Below are 19107 nucleotides of genomic sequence, written 5' to 3'. Positions count from 1 at the left end.
TAGTAAATAGTGATTGTAGTATATGCAATGTGAAATGACAATCAGAATTTATATTTAAATCATAGATTCACTACAATGATCTATAAAGTTTTAATTTGAAGAAACAATATTGGTTGACTGATATCAACTATAAAAAAAAAACAAAGCAGGAAGTCTAGAAATACTACTATCAACATTCCAACTAAATTATGTGAAAGATAATCAAACCAGTAGTACATAAACATTATAAAGAATAAAAACTTATAAAACTAAGAATAACCACACAGCTAGGTCTCGGATAGTTAAGTAAATGATTACAGATGTGGTGTGATTGCATAGCAAATAATGTCACCACAGTACCTAAGAATTGCTATTCCAGTATCCTATAAAAGACTCATACAGGCTCACTGCAACCTGTTGTTTGTAGATCTTCAAACATCAGGCAAATTTGTTTGATGCACTCAACACACATTACACACAGCTGTTTGAGATAGGCCAAATCATCAAACTAAAAAAAGCAAATTTGGGTACTACTTTTTTCTTCACAGAATCTCTTTCCCATGTTGTCCTTAGTCACTCTCCCAAATTTGGCAACAGTCTGGCTGTTAGATTGCTCTACAGATGTCTCCGAGTACCGTCAGTTTAAAAAGAAAACACCCTGTATATAAGATCCAACGAAACCAGCATTGTCTGTTAATAACATTAATTAATGTAAAAGGATCTCCACATGGTAGACAATGAGTTCGCATCTCTATGGTTTATACAACTAGTTGTCATGTGTGCCTTGCAGAGTTCCAATCTCTCAAGATGTTTGACCGTTTGCCTATTTGTCGTTGTTTTTATAATTGCCGCTTGATCCCATTGGACGTTAACATCTTTCTGTCTTTCGTATGATGCCAGCGCAGTGTTGTCAAGGTTCTTACTGATCGTATATTTGTGCTCTTGAGCCTTTGTTTTAAACTGCGCATCGTTGCACCCACATAAACAAGCTTGGAATTGAAACATTGGTTGTGTAAAGGCACCGAATATATACCTGTTGTTGAATTCCGATCCTCTTTCTTTTTATCGTTTCTTAAAAGTTTGAAAACAGTGGGATTACGTCGGTATACAATACAAGTCGAATACAATACAATAGACCTGGCAGTACATCTATGTATCTTGTTTAAAAAAAATGGGATGTAATTAAGCACTATTCTTTTTATATTTATTCCAAACACATTTTATGTTCTATAGTTAATGTATTTTTATGTAACTGAGGAAGATCGTTAAAAGTGATTGAATTCATTATTATTTTATTATATTTTACTGGATTGATTAAAGTATAGTTTATTTATAAGTAATTTAATTATTAGTGTTAGTAAAGTAGTGAGTAAGTAATTAGTAGCAGTCTAGTAGTTAGCAAAGCGGCAACGCGGACGACGTAGACTTTTGCGCAATTATTTAAAAAGTTAATTGAGTATTTGTGGATCTAGCAGGCTGAAGAATGCGCTGGATCCAGCTGGATTGCTGGATGAGGGATCCAGCAATTGCAATCCCTACTATCTACCTATAAATTCCCACTGTCATCTGCCCGTCTGTCCTTCCTTAATCTTGAGAAAGGAGTTAGATAGATGAAAATCGAGACCAGATAAGGAAGTAGACCCACATTAACTATATACAAACTTCGGGTTTAAGACTGGAAGTCACATTCCTGCTAACAGGAAAAGTATGATGTACAGGGGCAAGACCACCATTCAAAGAATTGAGAAAACATTGTGACGAAAAGTTACAGCCTGGCATTCTGACAATATCAAAATAAACAATCACTCATTAGAATTAGTTTGGTTTATTTGGTTACAGCAATGCAACGTGGTGAGCAATCTGTTGAGGAAAATGCATTCCAGGAAGACTTTTATAGGAAGCTGGACTCTATTTAGGTATTACTAATGTGAAGAAATCCCAGAAAATGCCACATGGCCAGTCCATTGGCCATGCTCAAACCCATGACTAATTAACTACCAGTGTTCAGTGATTTTATCCACTCAGTTTCTAGAGGGCACTTATTAGAATTAAGTAAGTGCCATTCAGAAATGAAAAAACCTGAGTTGTTAGATGTGGAAGATTAAATATTTATAGACTTTTCACAGGGTAACACTTTCAATTTCATACAAGTGCTATATGCTACCTATATCACTGTTGCAGTAATTAAGTGAATATAATATATATACTTTTAAATTATATTTAGTTTATTATTTTATTAAATTTTTTGCCAATAGATAACACTATGTGTAAATAAGCAAATCAAATGTAGATAGAAATTAATTGATCCATAAAAATCCAATCAATATTTATGGTGGAATGTATGATTTTATCTAATTTAGAAGTATGTGAATATAACTGCAGAGTTTCTTAGCAATTGGTCGAATGGCCTAGGAGTGTATAGTGAACAAACACACAAACAACCTCACATATATATTTATAGATAGATTCCTGCTTTTCAATTGTTTTGATAAATAAAAAATAAATGCTCTGCTCATACGATAAGTTTCAAGCTGTTCTGATCATTAGTTCCTCGGGTGTAGGCCAAATTAATGATTATGCTTATTTTTCCACACAAGTATATTATTTTTACTTTCAAATTAAATCAACTTCTCTTTCCACTTCTTCCTATTGTTCTTTGATATCTTTACTTTTGCATCATATTTTAAACCTAGGCTATTGCACACTTAATAAATGATAGTGTAAATATCTTTTTAGTCCTTTAATGAACTAGGCTGTGATTCACTTTACGGTAGTGATCTGCACTTACCCGCTATATTAATAAGAGATACCTTTAGTTAATTATTTTATCATTTAATTAATACCCAGCTAGATGCTTCTTAACTTCCACAACAACACCTTATCTCACTGAGAATTATTTATTAACTGTAACAAACATTTTCAACCTGTTCTACAGGCCATCATCAGGTATTTAAAATCATGGAACATTGATTTTAAAAATAATAATCATAATTGAATACTAAAGAATTTTATTTTCACAGTTAAAGTTATCAAAAACAAAAACAAATGATATAACATTCTTTTAAAATTTTTTGTACCTGAAAAACATCATTAAACATCATTGTTATTACAGGTAATAAAGAACTAAAATAACAAACCCGCAGCTTTACGAAGTGCTTCCATTACTTGAGGATGATCACTTTTCTCAGCCAAATCTAATGCTGTTAGACCATTAATATCTTTAGCCAAAAGATTTGCTTGAAATTCTGTTAATAATTCAACTGTTGACAAATGTCCATTTTCAGCTGCCACATGAAGAGGTGTCTGAAATTCAACATATCTTTAAATTATGATAATGAAAATGTTTATGACTAAAACTTTAAAAAAATCTATATAAATAATTTTTTGTAAACAGCAAGAAATAAAATGAAAAATATTTCAATTTATCTAAATATATCCAACAAATGTAATAAACTTAACAGAATGATATTAGGATTATTATTTTTATAAATAAAACAAAAAAACTACATAAAATAAAAATAAGACACATAAGTTTTTTATAATTAACGATTATGTTCAGTAACATTAAATCCACATTTTAAAAATTATATAATATAAATCTGGGCAAAAAATGCTAAATGTGAAAAAATTTCTTATTCATAAAAAAAGAGTTTGACAAATTTTATCTATTTTCATCAATTAATTATTGAATAAAACAAAATATTGTTAATGTTCAATAAGCAATATTCAATAAGCAATAAAATCTTACCAAATTCAAAAATTTTTAAGACGTATATAATATAAAAAAAAGTTAATCTATAACATAAAAAGCCTTTATAATGTATGTTCTTTCAAAAAAGAAACATATACAAATATACATAAACATAAAAAATAATAAACTAAATAAATATTCAACAAAATATGATAAATTAATTAAAAATTATTAAATAAAATTGCTATTATACTTATTTGCTGAAATATGCTATTCTGAAAATAAAGAATTAAACAAAATATTGAGAAAATACTGCACAAAGTTAAAACAGATAAGTGAGACAATGAACTACATGTCTGAACGATATCCTCGAGTGTAGATAATTTATTTGTATCTAAGTTCAATAGTACATAAATTATTTCTGTGTAAAGTGAAACATTTACATGAATAATTAGATAAATCAGAATTGCATAAAGTTGTCTATCTTCATTCAGGTTTGTTAAAACCTTTCGATATCTTGATTCGGAATATAAAGTACTCACATGTTGTTTAATATTTATTAAATTTAATATTTTTTGTTTGTGTTATCTGTATACGTTTCTTTTTTGTAACAACATATATTATAAAGGTTTTTTATGTTATATTATAGATTAACTCTTTTTTTATTCATATCTGTAACTTTTATAACTGTAATCTTAAGATATGATGCAATGGGCATTTTAAAAAAAAAATTTAATAAAATCTTAAATAGAAAATATCTACTCTTCAATAAAATAAAATAATATATATATATATTATTTTATATTATTTTATATATTATTATGTTAAAGCAGCATATAATATATATATTATTATATATATATATATGCTGCTTTAACATAAATTACTCCATGAAGATATAATTTAATTTCTTGACTTCAGAAATAATTTTTTTACATATGATAACTTTTTATTTAATAAAATAATAGTGAGCAAGTATTTATTCATATTAAAAATTATTTACTCTGTTACAGGGTTACAATTGAAAACAATGATACAATTATTATTTTATAGTTAATTGTTTTCATAATTTCTTCCAGTTAAATTATAATAGTTTGATTATGAAATTTGAATATAATATAAATATTCAAATTTTATTGTAATATAAAACAGAATTTAAGGCTGTACTATAGATTACCACCTATGGAATTTTGGGACTTTAAGTACATATTTGAACTCAAGACCGAGACGAGTTCAACGGTACCCTACTTTTGGACTGGAGACAAAAAATAAGAAAGTCATCATACTTTTTTTTTTATGCAGACAGCACCATAGTTGCTAGTACCGCCATCTTGCAGTAAAGTCTGCAAACCATCTACCGGTGACGGTCATCTCCCGGAGGGATAGGCTAGGTTTGTTAGACAAGCCACAATAGCGAGCGTGTCGGCAACTGAGGGGCCATAGGCCCCGAGGTTAAGGAGCGCAAGGGTGTGCAAAAAGGACTTAACTCCAACTGCAGACGATCAGTGTGCTCGTGAATCAACATCTGTCTCTGTTGAAGGTATATACGGCCAACTTGCCAGATTGCCTGTTAAACACGTGATAGGCTTAGCGGAGAGAATGACATGACTCCCGATCATTGTACGATTGCCGAAAAAAGTATGATAACTTTTTATTTTTCGTCTCAAATCTAAAAGTAGGGTACTGTTGAACTCGTCTCGGTCCCGAGTTCAGATGTATACTCAAAGTCCCAAAATTCCATAGGTGGTAATCTATAGTATCCCCAAATTTAATACAAAAATCATCATTTTATACAATCTTCAATTCTGATTATTTTATCTTAAAAATTTTAATGTAAATTTGAACTATATAAATATATTAAAAAGAGTAACATTCATTCAACAAGATATTTCACTAATATAAATTTAACATAAAATATATTTAAAAAATTATTTTATATACATTTATAGTTGGAAGTAATTCATCAATAAAAAATAATTTAAAAAAAATTAAATTAAATGTGTTTTATATTAAAAGAATTTATTTATTCTTAACTCAAAATTTTCAAACAAATAAGCATGTTAAATTTACCTTATTATGTCCTTTTGGACCAGCAGCAATGTTTGGATCAGCTAAGAAAAAAGTAATAAAAATAATTTATTATTCTAAATACAATTTGTAATTTCTCATATATATATTCATTCAATTTATTTATTGTACTATATATTTAAAAATAAATACAATTCACTAAACATATATTTTGTAAAATCTATTTACCTCTACTTTTCAAAAAAGTTTTATAATAGATAATAAGAAAAAATATCTTTTGAAAAGTTATTCAGTATATAAGTAATATTTATATTATATTGATAGGTTATAAAATTGTATCATCTATTGAATCATAAAATTTAATTAAACTGTTAATTTAATAATCTTCCAGTGCAAAAATAAATGAAAGAAATATACAAATCCAAATACTTTTAAATACATAAAATCTAAATCAGCTTCTTTCTATATTTCTGTACTAATTCAGACCTTTTGGATGCTTAACCATCCAGCATCAGAATCATCTATCATATTCAAACTAAACATGTAAAAATACTTTTGTTTTAATAAATACATTTAACACATCTTTTGAGAAAACACAGAAAATAATAAATTGATCCTGTTCTTATGAAAATTACATTCATGAAGTTCATTCAATTTTAAAGTTTTGATATATAAAACCTATAAAATATGTAGATTAATCCAGCTTCAATAACAATTAATAATATATTAATAAATTAAAATCATATTTACATTCAAAAAACAGCTTTTTCAAGTAAAATTTTTTCTATTGTCTTATATGAACAGGAAGTGGACCCTTTTGGGCTAATCCATCTAATGTTAATACAACTCTGCATCAGAGAGAATTGACTATTTTGTTTACCAATTTTTAGAATATTTCTCAAACAAAATTTCTAAGCCTTTTCTAAATCCTTTTTGAACCTTTTTTTTTTTTATCTAATTTTGAAATTTAATTTAGCCTAAGAGAATCATATATACTTGATCAATAGGAGAATGGCAAAAATTTCCCATCAAAAATGATGTGTAATAAAAATTGATTGCAAAGTTTCCACATAGTAGCAAACTTTTCCTTTAGAAACCTTCTAGATGCAATATGAATGACTAACAAAGTTTGGAATGACATTCCACAAAACACTATTGGAAACTGCTTTATAAAAACCAATTTCAGTCAACAATTTGTTGATATTTCAAATAAATAGGTATTTCCACTTGAATCTATTGACTATATTGAAAACATACAATAATGACTAATGAAAAAGTGTCATTTAAAGATTTTATTAATGTTTACAAAAGTTACTGTAAACATTAATAAAATAGCTGTCTGTTGACATTTATCTGAAGACAACATTATTGATAAAATAAAGAAACAGGTGAAGATAAATAAAAAATAAATCCTGTCAAGAACAAATATCCTGTTTTCCTAGTTTCATAGTTTCTTTTCTGGATTCTCTACAACATGTAGAGAATCCAGAAAAGTTGCTAAAAAAGATGGCTTAGATTTTAAAAAAGAGCAAAACAGTTCTTTAAACTGTTTTGCTCTTTTTTAAAATCTAAGCCATTCATAAAACAAGATGCTTTCAAAGTGATCAATACACAAAAACATTGTACAAAAGAAGCAATTAATCATCCATAACAAACTGGTGTAACAGACTTTTTTCACCAATAGTGTCAATGTTTTGTTATTTTATACATACACACATCTAAAAAAATAATATAATATAATGTATTTAAGACTAATTATACTGTCTGTATTGTGACATTTACAGTCTCATTAAAATAATGTTAGTTTCCATAACTTGAAATTTCATTAACTCAAAAATATCTTTCTGTCTCTTCCACTTTGAGTTATTGAGTCTACTGTACAATATTCTTATCTTATTGAATATAAGTGATTTTTTTTTTTTTTTTTGAAAAATTTAAGTGTTGGAATCCACAGATAATAACAATATAAAATTCATTTTTTCAAATTCTGAACATTAATAAATTATTCCATTCAAAGTTCTTGTACATATAAGAAAATTTACTTCCTAAAAATAATACTGTGGAAATAAAAATAATTACAAACAAGAACATTGATAGTTCTATAAACATTTTGTATTAAATGCTACATTTTTATTATTTGATCAGTTATTTAATTATTTACAACAGTCTTACTTCAAACCAAATGCTTTCTGAGAGAAATTGTTTATTGAAATACACCAACAACTGCCGTAAATGATCGGGCGTTTAAGGCAGTTGTTGGTGTATTTGCTTACGATATCGGGTTTCGGTTTGATGTATATTTGTATTGTTTATTGAGCAAACATTTTCAACCTATTATCATAGGCCATCTGCAGGTTTTTACATTCGATAATAAATCATTACCTGAAGATGGCCTTTGATAACAGGTTGAAATTGTTCAATAAACAATTTTTCTCAGTGAGCATTAGGTGATAAAGTAAAATTGTTGTATCTCTCTGCTGAGTGCAATATTTTTGTATTTAATCATTTAGTTATAGCTTAATAAAATTTTCAAGTTAAGAGTATCAAATGATATTAACTGTGATACATACCCCCTGCTTGCAGAAGAATTCTTGTGCAAGTTTCATTTGCATTAGTTGCTGCAGCATGTAGGGCTGTTCTTCCCAAAGAATCCATAGCATTAAGATATTGCAACTTTGATAGTCATGAAATAAAAGAATATTTATATATAACAAAGTTTAAAAATATTTTAAAGAATAAATAAACTATAAATAAAAAAAATATACTGTTATTACATATTTGTCACAAAAATCTTCCAAGTATTCATTAAAAACATTAATGTACTGTACTGTACATAAACAAAACTGAAACGATGATTACAATAAAAACCATACCTTGATATTCCAGCAAAAATAAATGTAATTGAACAAATGTTTTCAACCATCAACGGTTATCATCCGATCACATATCAGGTAATAGAATAGAACAAAATTTCAATAGAACTGCAACTGATTTGGTGAAAGTTCCTGAGAATTACATTTCATTATGATATGTGATCTGATGATGACCATTCAATGATGGTTGAAACATTCATTTAACCGAGTCAGGGGCGCAAGGTTTTGTCGTGTAGTTGGGTGCGTGGGGAACATTTGTTAGCCAGTTTCAAAAATCAATTTTGTAAAAATCATAGTTTCTTTTGTGGTTTTTAGGTTTTGGATGTTTGTGGGAATGTGTTTTTGAAGTACCAATCATCAAAACTACTCAATATATATCATTTTTATTAATTTATTTTTATGTGAATGCAATAAATTTTTCTTTTGATATAGGTAATTTGAAAGCAAAACCACTTATTGTAAATAATTTTGAAAAAAAATTATTTTCTAAAACTGCTTTAATTAATTAAATGAATCTTTATTTAACCAAGTTGTTTTTACTTGATATTTAATACTGTAAAAATCTTATGGAGACAAAATATATATATATCAGCCTTCATTTAAGATCTATTTCAAGATCATCATTATTTTGGTAGTTAACAAATAAGAGAGAAGTTATGTGCATGGACATTTGCAGAAAATTTTCTATGGAGAGGCAAAACTTGGATACAAATAATTACATCAATAAATGTTTATTTAATTATTTAAATTTTTGGGTTTTTTTTCACAAATAGATTATAGAATACAGTTTTGCATTAACTTTTACGATATTTGCATTTTTTGACCTTAAGAAGCTGAAATACAGAATGCTGATTTCCAAAATTCATATTTGCATTATCAGCACTATATGCAGACACATACATTGGGTTCAAATGAAATTTCTCAAAGACTTTCAAATAACATTGAAGTTATAGAATTTGCACTTTCATCTGCTCTTTCAACAAAATGCAAAATTTTGTTTTCAATGCCTTTGCTAAAATCAAAATATCTAAAGCAAAAAGTAAATTTACATTTTCCTGTTTCCTTTCTTTGAGGAATCATTAGTAACTGAAAAAAATTGGCTAGACTTTTCATGTTATTAATAATTTCCAAAATTATTGATGCTTTTTGGAGCAAGAACATTCTTTGCTAATAATTCCAATTTAGTTCTACTACATGACACTTTTGCCACAATCTCCAAATCTAGGAACAAGGATGCTGATAACTTGTTACTGCAATCTAAATTGTTATATCTATTATGTTTTACACAGTGATATACAAGTCCTAGTTCACATACTGTTACACTGTCAAATTCTGTTTTCTTCACATTGACAAAGTATTTTGACAGTTTTCCACTTCCAAAACTACACCTTTCCTTCCTTCAATGACCTTTTTATTGAGCATGCTGTTTTACATCAAACTGTGGCCGATGCTGAAGTCTATTGCAGAGTTTATAGTAGGTATGATTATGTGAAGGTCCAGGAGCCAACTACTTAAAAGTCTCTTTCCATTTTTTTAAATACACTTGACTGTACTACAATCCCTTCTTTTTCTTTGATTGCTTATTTTGAACTAGTGTAAGGATTAAATTATTAATTCTCTACACATACCATGTGTCTTCAAATATACAACTCAATATTAAAAATACCAGTAACATTACATCCAAACAAGAACAGAAACTGTAATTCACAAACTTCAAAACACAAAAAAGTTGATGCCAAATAAATCTATCAAAGCCATCTATATGATGTCACTGTAATTACAATATTCTGTGAATTTTAAAATAAAATCCTTTGATGTATATGATGCAAAATATAAAAGGAAGAAATTGTTTTACAGGCAAAAGAAAAATTTAACAAGGAAACAGCATGACATTTGGATTGCCGATTTTGATCAAACTCAGTGAGGTTATAGTGAATCCCCAATGACTGACATGTGCCAAGCAGTAACATGCAATACTCAAAAGTAAATGAGAAAGTTGAGGTTAAAAATTACAAATCAGTTAAAACCTTTAGAATTTTTGCCATTTGTAGAATGGCTGGTGGTTCAGTGGGGGCACCAGTTTCGTAATCATGAGATTGGTGTTTTGAATCTCAATGTAATTTTTTTTATATAAGACTATAATTTTCATTTGTTCTTGGTATTTTTAAGTTTATTATATCTATTTAGAAATTATTTTCAAATATTTATGTACTGTACATATGGGATTCATACTAACATTTATTTATAATTTATTTGGAAAGAGGATTAGATATAAACAAAATTATCATTATCCAAGGCTAATTTTGTTAATCAAAAAGACATTTATTTTTATTAACATTATTTAATCTGTTTGCTTTCCAGGAGCACAATTTTGCAGATGATAATTGTTGTAGAAGCATGTAAAACAATAAACATTTCTGTAGTGTGTGCATTGAATAAATGCAGATTTTTACAATAAGAAGATTTACACATGTCACTGGAAAAACAAACTTAATTAATGTTTAAAAACACTTCTCAGTCATCAACTAATATGAAGGAAAATCATTCATACTGTATTACATTTGAAAATATCAGAACACTTAATGTTTTTTTTTCTATTACCTTTGCAACTTCTGAAACTGATGAAGAACCCTCAGCTGCAATAGGTATTGATTTTGTATATTGTCGTGCAGTGATTCTTCTGCAGAGTACATTTCTACGCTATTGATGTTAGCACAAGATATCAAAGTCATCGTTTGCTCTTTAGAAAACAAAGATGTAATTATAAACACATTTAGGTCAAACAATGACTTTGTTGCCAGAGTATGTACTGTACATGAGTATACAGAAAATGCTTTGTTTTTAAATAAATATTGTTAGGTAGCATTTCTTAATTGCTATTGACATTGCCTTGTTACTTGAAACATATGGATTTTATTATTGTTATGTTTTATTACCCTGTTTATTGTGCATTTCTATTTTTCTAAAAATAAACGAGCAAATATTTATTGACATTGTCACAATGCCAGGCTGCAATTTTTAATCATATTTTTAATTTATTTAATTTAAAATATATGCTCTCCACCTCAAATTAGTACTGTATTGTCTTACCCCTGTACATCATACTTTTCCTTTAACAACAGAGTCATGCCAGTCATCTATTAACAGCTTTCAGGGGATGTTTTGAATTGAAATAACATGACTTCCAGTGTGCATCGGACGTTTGTATATAGTTAATCGGGGCCTCCTGCCCCTAAGCTTTCCATATCTGGTCTAGGATTTCATCTATCTAACTCCATTCTCAAGCTTAAAGAAAGACAGATGGACTGACAACAGTGGAAATTTATAGGTCTACAATTTTTTCAAATTGCAGCCCAACAAAATTCTATTTTAGACTAACTGATGGATTATTACTCAAAGGAAAATTCCTTATCCTAATGCAATCTAAAATTTATTCTTTTCAGTTTTTCTTAATTACTGTGCAAACAAGTTGGAGATTTTAAAGTGTTTAAGAGCTCTTATTTATGCATTGTTCAAAAGTGTACCAGTATGGGATAAAATAAACACTAGTTTTGGAATAGTTTTTGTTTTTCAATAGATAAAAGATAAATTTCAATCTCTGTTCTCTTAAAGCATGAAGCTGTTCACTGAAATAAAAGAGATTAGAAACCAGTTTATTTTGCAGTTGTGACAAAGGTAGCCAAATTAGGCAAAAAATTCCAAAACTGGGTTACTTTTCATGAACTTTTTTAATCATTTTGATACAGAGATCTCATGCATTTTGCAACTTGCAACTTTTTATTTTATTTTACTCTTTTTAACTACATGCTATTTTTCAGCTAATTTTTCTACTACTAAAGAGTTTGTAATTCTTCTTAAGAATTAACTAGAATTTACTGTACTTAAATGTTCATCACAGTCTAGACTTTTATTTAGCTCTCATACAAAAATAATTGTAAAGTTCAGCAAAGTTTGTCTTCAGAGAAAAAACAAAATTAGAAATTTTGGATAAGGTGATGACAAGTTTAAAAAAGCAGAAATAACAATAAAATATACCATAGCAAAAAATACATTATCAACAATTAAACAACAAAAAAATTACTTGTGCGAGTAGTTAATTTGAGCATACTTGAAAATAAGGTACAAAATGGGATACAAATGGGATTTTTATCCATTATAAAATTAATGTTATTTTTACTAATACAAAATAAAATCTTTAAGACTGCATTTTATTAATAAATAAGCATTCTACATAATTCATTTGTTCAAGAAACAAAAGGCTAAAGAGGTTCACTAGGAGACAAAAGGAACCCAGTGTACCCTGGCCCTGTACAAGCTCTCAACAGCCCTGAGCATTTTATACAGGTTTTTGAATAATAATATAAATTTTGGTAAAGAAAAAATATATACTTTTTCTAATCTTTATTATAATTTATTTATGTAACTTATATTATTAACAAGATTTAACAATTACTTTTAACAAGATTTATTTTAATTAAGCTATTATGATGTATATTGATTTATTCAATAATGCTATTGTTTATTTTAATAAAAAAATTATATATTAATTATAAACAGTTATAAAGCCTTCATTTATAATTAAAAAATAAATTTTGAAGCTTCCAATTTTATCAAGTTTTGGGAAACAGATTGCAAATTTAAATATTTATATTATCAAAACATACTGAAAAAATAGTTCGAACTATTGCATTAGTTTTTTTATTAAATGTTATAAAATTAAAATTAAAAATTTTACTCAAATATATTAAATTTTAATTCAATTAAGTCTATTTTAAAGACATTTTATTCAATTTTCAATATAAAGTATGAAAATTCATTATCCAATAAAACATATTGGTTTTTCAGACTACTTAAACTATTGATGATATAAATATAAATGAACAATTACAAAGATTTTCATTTAAATTATAAATTGATCAATTACAAAACATTAAAAATTAGCAATTACAAAAATTGCTGTTATTTTATTTACTGTAAAATAACTTCGAAAGTTTAGTTACATCAGTAAAGACGGATAATGAAGAAATGGAAAAATTGATTTTTCCAATTTAATTTGAAAGCTGTAACTATTAGATTATTTAATAAATTCTGTTATGCAATAAAATCTTTTTTTAAAAAAAGTATTTTGTCTGCAAGAAAATAGATGGATGGATTCCCAATAACACTGCCAATAATTTTTATTCAAATGTCTTATCTTAATCAAAATTTTTAATTAAATTTATTGTAGTAAACAGATTGAATCTCAAAGTATTTTAAATATTTAGTAAGAAATGTCAATTAACAAACTGAATAAAATAATTTCATTTAATCATTTACAATTACTCATCCCTGGATAAATTAAAAATCAAAACTATAGATTAATAAGAAAAATTTTATCATTGAGTTAACCAAAGTAATTTTGCAACCATAAATTAAATGAAATTCATTCTTATGAAATTTCTAAAAAGTATTTTATTATATGTATGAAAATATTTTAAAATATATATACAGTATACTCTATTTAATTTCAGTACAAACACTTATACATAACTGAATAGAACTTGTGGGCATTATTTTAATTGTAAAAAAATTTAAATATATTTAAATTGAAAAACACATTTTAAGTTTAACATTTCAATAAACAATTTTTAAAAATAATACTATATAATGGTATAAGAAATTTGTTTAGACAATGTAAAAAAAAAAAAAAAAACATAAGCTAGTAAATGTATTCTTTTAATAAAAAAAAACTATAAAGAACTATCCGATAAACATAAATCATTCAAACTATCAAAAATAGTGCAATATAATTCAGTTCAAGATTTAAGACAAAATTTAAATAATCTTCCAAAACCCGAGCTGTATAAACTGTACGACTAACTTATCGATGCCCTCAAAAGTTTGGAGATAAATACTGCAAAAATTGAATTTTTTGCTTTAATATCTAATAAGCTAATTGTAATAACTTGAGTAAATTTATTTGCTGATAACGACTATCGTTACTGATTCTAAAATGTTTGTAAATAAAAATAATTGTTTTATAATCTGTAAGCTGTCCTGCATCAGCAACTGGGTGACAACTCTTGTTGCTAATAAATTTGTTTAAGAATGAGTGAACATATGATTTTATTAATATAGAGAAAATAATTATAAAATTACGGCTTTTATTTCCAAGACAATAAATGAAAATTTTATTTCTTATCATTTCTTATCAATTTTATTATTATTCATAGATAATCAAATGTTATAGCCAGATTCTTATCAGGCCCCACAGTAGCCTTCTAAGAATCTGGATGTAATGTCTGATTAGTAATATTTATCAGGATGATTGTATATTCAATTATTATTCATAACAATACAATCAATATTATTCACAACAATGCAGTCAATACAAAATATTCTATGTTTTTAATGTATTAAAAATATAAAATATGGTATATAAAACTGTTTAATAATAAAAATTAAAAAATTTATCTAAAATAAAAATCATTAAAAAGTAAGTCTAGACAAAATGTTAAATACAGTATATAAATAAATTTAATTAAGTTTTAATCAATAAAGTAAAATATCTGTCGTTATGCACTTCACATGTGAATTAGGCATTAGGAGAATCTCCGAATTTCATTTTAATCAAATTTAGTTTATTTTCAATATAATTTATCTTGATTTAAACTGGCAAATAGCCAAAGTTAGATATTTTACAGATGTTTTACAATCTGTTTTGAGTATTCATTCCACTGATTATGACACCACTATTAATATATTATCATTATATATATTTATTTAAATATTTAAAATGAAATATATTAATAAAAATCGTATAATTAGTTAAAAAGCAATTAATCAAAATAAAATGAATAATTACCTGTTCACCATGTAAAAGATCTTCCAATAATTCTGCATTTCCCCATAAAGCTGCCTGATGGAGCAAAAGACCAGAAAATTCTTCTTCGTTATCATCTTCAGCCATAACTAAGTTTTATTACTCAAATACCTATTATTGAGAAAAAATAGTACAATTTAATACAAATATTGAAAAGTGATTAACTTTAAAAATACAACTATACGTTTCAAGCTATGTAATTTTTACACATAAAAAGCAGAACTGAAAAAAAAAAAATTAATAATTTTTAAAATTTTTTATTAAAAACAAATGATATCTCACGCAATAAACAACAATAGCAAACTCATTGAATTATTTCATTGCTTTGCAAAGGATAGTTCACCGACCTTGAAATTTCATTAAATATATTCACAAATTATAAATTTATTAATAAGTTAATCATATTTTATAAGGTATATGAAAACATAACCTTGAAATGTAACTTATGACAAGTGAGTGTGAAAATTACTACCAGTCTATAGAAATAACTATAACTTCCTTTTTTCTCCATTTAATAACTTCCCTATCTTGTTGTTCAATGCATTTATCCTTCTTTTTACCGTATCACGTCAAGGATCAGCGGTACAACAGTTTGAAAATCTAGTGTTATTGACCTCAATAGAAACATTCTTCCACATATTAATGATTTTTCTTTTATACCATAATCTATTTTTAAAAACAGGCTCATTTAATAAAAAGATTTTATTTGATTTGTATAAGCTTAAAAGAATCTGAACTGTTTTATTTTATCATTAATTCAACTTTAACTTAAAAAATTAACTAGTAAATTAATTCTGAAAATTTCGACACAAGATTTTTCGATTTATTTTATTTTTTTAGCGAGTTCAGTTATATTTCTATAAATATTTAACAAGTTAAAAAACAATAATCTTTTCTGAAAGAAATCTTAAAGATTTTAATGCTTATAAAATATTTCAAAATTCAATATTTTATTATTTTTACATGTGAAAATTTAGTTCTTTAAATATTTATAAACAAAAAAAAAATGAATTTTTGCATTTTTATTCCTATAAAATATTAAATTAAAAATACATAATTTATATATATGTTATTATTAGAAGTCAATGATAGAAAAAGAATATATTTATAAAATTCTATACTTAATGTCACACAAAAATCGAAAAAAAAATCTAATTTTATATTATTTGATACTAATACTTTTAATTAATAAAACTTTTTTAAGTGATAAACTTTATAACATGAAACACATAATGAAAACGACATCGATACTTATTGTAAAATTCAAACACCGGAAACCAATTATAGGAGAACAATAGCTATTAGTTTTCCACTTTCGCCGATTAATATAACAACTCCTTTGTTAGAAAAATCAAATATAATTACTTTAAAAAATGTTTAATCAAAATGAAAGGCGATCAGTCGGTTATTCGAAAGTGAAAATGCGATAATCGCAATTTTCGGTCACGAAACAACTTTTATTATCACACGAATAAAAACGTTAAAATGTCACGATTTCGCTCCATATTTAATCGAAACAATCCCTATTAAGGAGAAATTCTAAGAAACGTCATTTTTTTTTTAAATCCTACGCTTAAAAATCAAAGAAAATAACATCCATCCACGCTTTAATTCAAACCAATCGCATTCGACTAGATAGAATTTTCTATAACTTATTTACGAATATGTCGCGAATATTATCAAATGTTAATATTTTATAAGAAAAAAGTCGATAAGCAAGTAGACTTACATTTTAAACATAATAATTCTAAAATAAACCTTGCATCGGCAATAAATAGTAATTTAATAAATTGTTAATTATTAAAAAAAAACAAAATTAGGACATTTCTCTATTGTAATTTTAATACGACAATTTATGGCAATTGCATTATTTAAGATAATAATTCATTTATATTTCTCTGTGATATACTAAATGCTAAATCTTCGAGAATTTTAAATGATGTAATTGAATATTTACCATATTTTCGCGGGAGAAATTGATGAAATTAATACACATGTTTTTATACGTATTGCAACAATTAATAATGCACATGATCTTTTCTTGTGACTATGCAAAATGATATTTCGTTACTTCGTTGTGATTTTATTACACGAAGAAGTCATATTTAATTAATATTTTTCTTGAAATTTAACAATTCCTAAAGTTGTTTACATTCCTCATTGCAGAGTAATAATAAGTACTACGATCGAGTTTTCATTCATTTCATTCATTAGGCTAATGATAAAATTAACACTTACGGTTTAATAGCGAGTATTGTGTCGTTGACTTTTTTGTTTCAATTTAAATAATTCTCTTTTGTAACTGGAGAAAAGTTAACGACTTCTAAACATTACCGAAAATGTAACATCTTCCGAAGAAAATGAACACTTCGACCATTAGGCTTATACGAGGGAAACTGCCGCCATTCTCGCGAGGTGGAGCCACCTCGATGGTAAATATTACATTTAACTACAATCGCTCCCCCATTGGCTTATTTTCTCACGTGATTCTCTTTCGACACCCGTATTGAGTGATTTAAATCGACAATTTATCCTTCTATCGATTGATCTTTATTATATTTTTGTCGGCCAATTGGATTAACATTATCTAAGCATGGGATAATGCGTCACGACAATGTTATTAACGTCGTTTTCGTATGATTTTTTACGTGTGATGTATTGTACTGTACAGTACAGTATAAAACAATGTTTAATATTGTACTTTAAAAAATATGATTCTTATTCGTGTTAATAGCAAAATTTTATCCTGACAATGTTTTTATTAATAAAACATGATCTGAAATTCGCTGTTTGTGTGACTAAAATATAATAATGGAAAATAAAGTTTACATCTTAGATTGGACTGATATGGGATAATACAATACAATACATGGGCGGTGTGCCAAGGAGGCCTCTCGATAGGACGTTCTGTAGGAAATTGGCCCCTGTTCAGGTGTTACCGGGATTATTAGAGATAAGGTTGTTCGACTGGGAGAAAGTAGTTCATGCAGAGCTCACAGTTGGCTAAGATAGCAGTCGACATACATTTTTTTCCATTAAAACTGTTTCCGCTCTGTGAGCACTAAGAAAGTCTTTTTAGCAAGCCTAATGTAGTTTCGGCCAAGCCACAATGGGTTAGCTGGGTGATGAAGGACGGGACACATCCTGATATATCATTCCCAGAATGGTAGGCTGTCATCTTAGCCATTCGACCAACCGGCCGTCAGACGACATACATTATTAAAAGTAGAAACTTTTCGGCTAAAAGTAAATAAAACGACACTCAAAATACCATAAAACGTTGGCATTACTCTCTATTCTTAAATATTTGTTACTTATATAATATTAACAGTGGCGTGCCGTCATTGGAAGCGATGGAAGCGCCGATTCCACCTTCCAATGACCTTCCCTTGAATTTTATAAAATATAAATTTTCATATTTTAACCTACTTTGAATTAATTAAAATTAATATTTTATTATAACTGCATTATGTATCTTTTACAAATTTCTATACTACATGTGAAAAAAAACGATAAGGTTGCTATTGTATATTCGAATAATTCGGTGGCGGAAGGAATGTCGAAACCGGGTCAGTCTCCAATCAGCCAGATTATATAAGCATTAGCACATGCGGTTTACAGTGCACCAACCTCACCCGGTTTAGCTGGTAGAAGCGACACACTCGTAAAGAGTA

At 27.0% G+C, this 19107-nt stretch overlaps 1 protein-coding gene across 1 annotated transcript in view; it reads right to left on the bottom strand.

The window, feature by feature from the left end:
- The window catches only part of Lrrk (Leucine-rich repeat kinase), an 87961-nt gene extending 70103 nt beyond the window's left edge, over positions 1-17858 (bottom strand). The window contains exons 1-5 of the mRNA XM_067272684.1: positions 17672-17858; positions 15416-15544; positions 8269-8371; positions 5741-5781; positions 3117-3282 (exon numbers count right to left, since the gene is read on the bottom strand). Coding sequence (XP_067128785.1) covers positions 3117-3282; positions 5741-5781; positions 8269-8371; positions 15416-15520 — 415 coding nt within the window. The 5' untranslated portion in view covers positions 15521-15544; positions 17672-17858. The remainder of the gene's footprint in view (positions 1-3116; positions 3283-5740; positions 5782-8268; positions 8372-15415; positions 15545-17671) is intronic.
- Between the last annotated feature and the right edge of the window lie 1249 nt (positions 17859-19107).

Source organism: Centruroides vittatus, unplaced genomic scaffold (assembly GCF_030686945.1).
Source record: "Centruroides vittatus isolate TY-2023 unplaced genomic scaffold, ASM3068694v2 contig_452, whole genome shotgun sequence".
NCBI classification, from domain to species: Eukaryota; Metazoa; Arthropoda; class Arachnida; order Scorpiones; family Buthidae; genus Centruroides; species Centruroides vittatus.
Note: the sequence above shows the minus strand (reverse complement) of the source record. Positions and strands in the feature narration are given on the sequence as shown.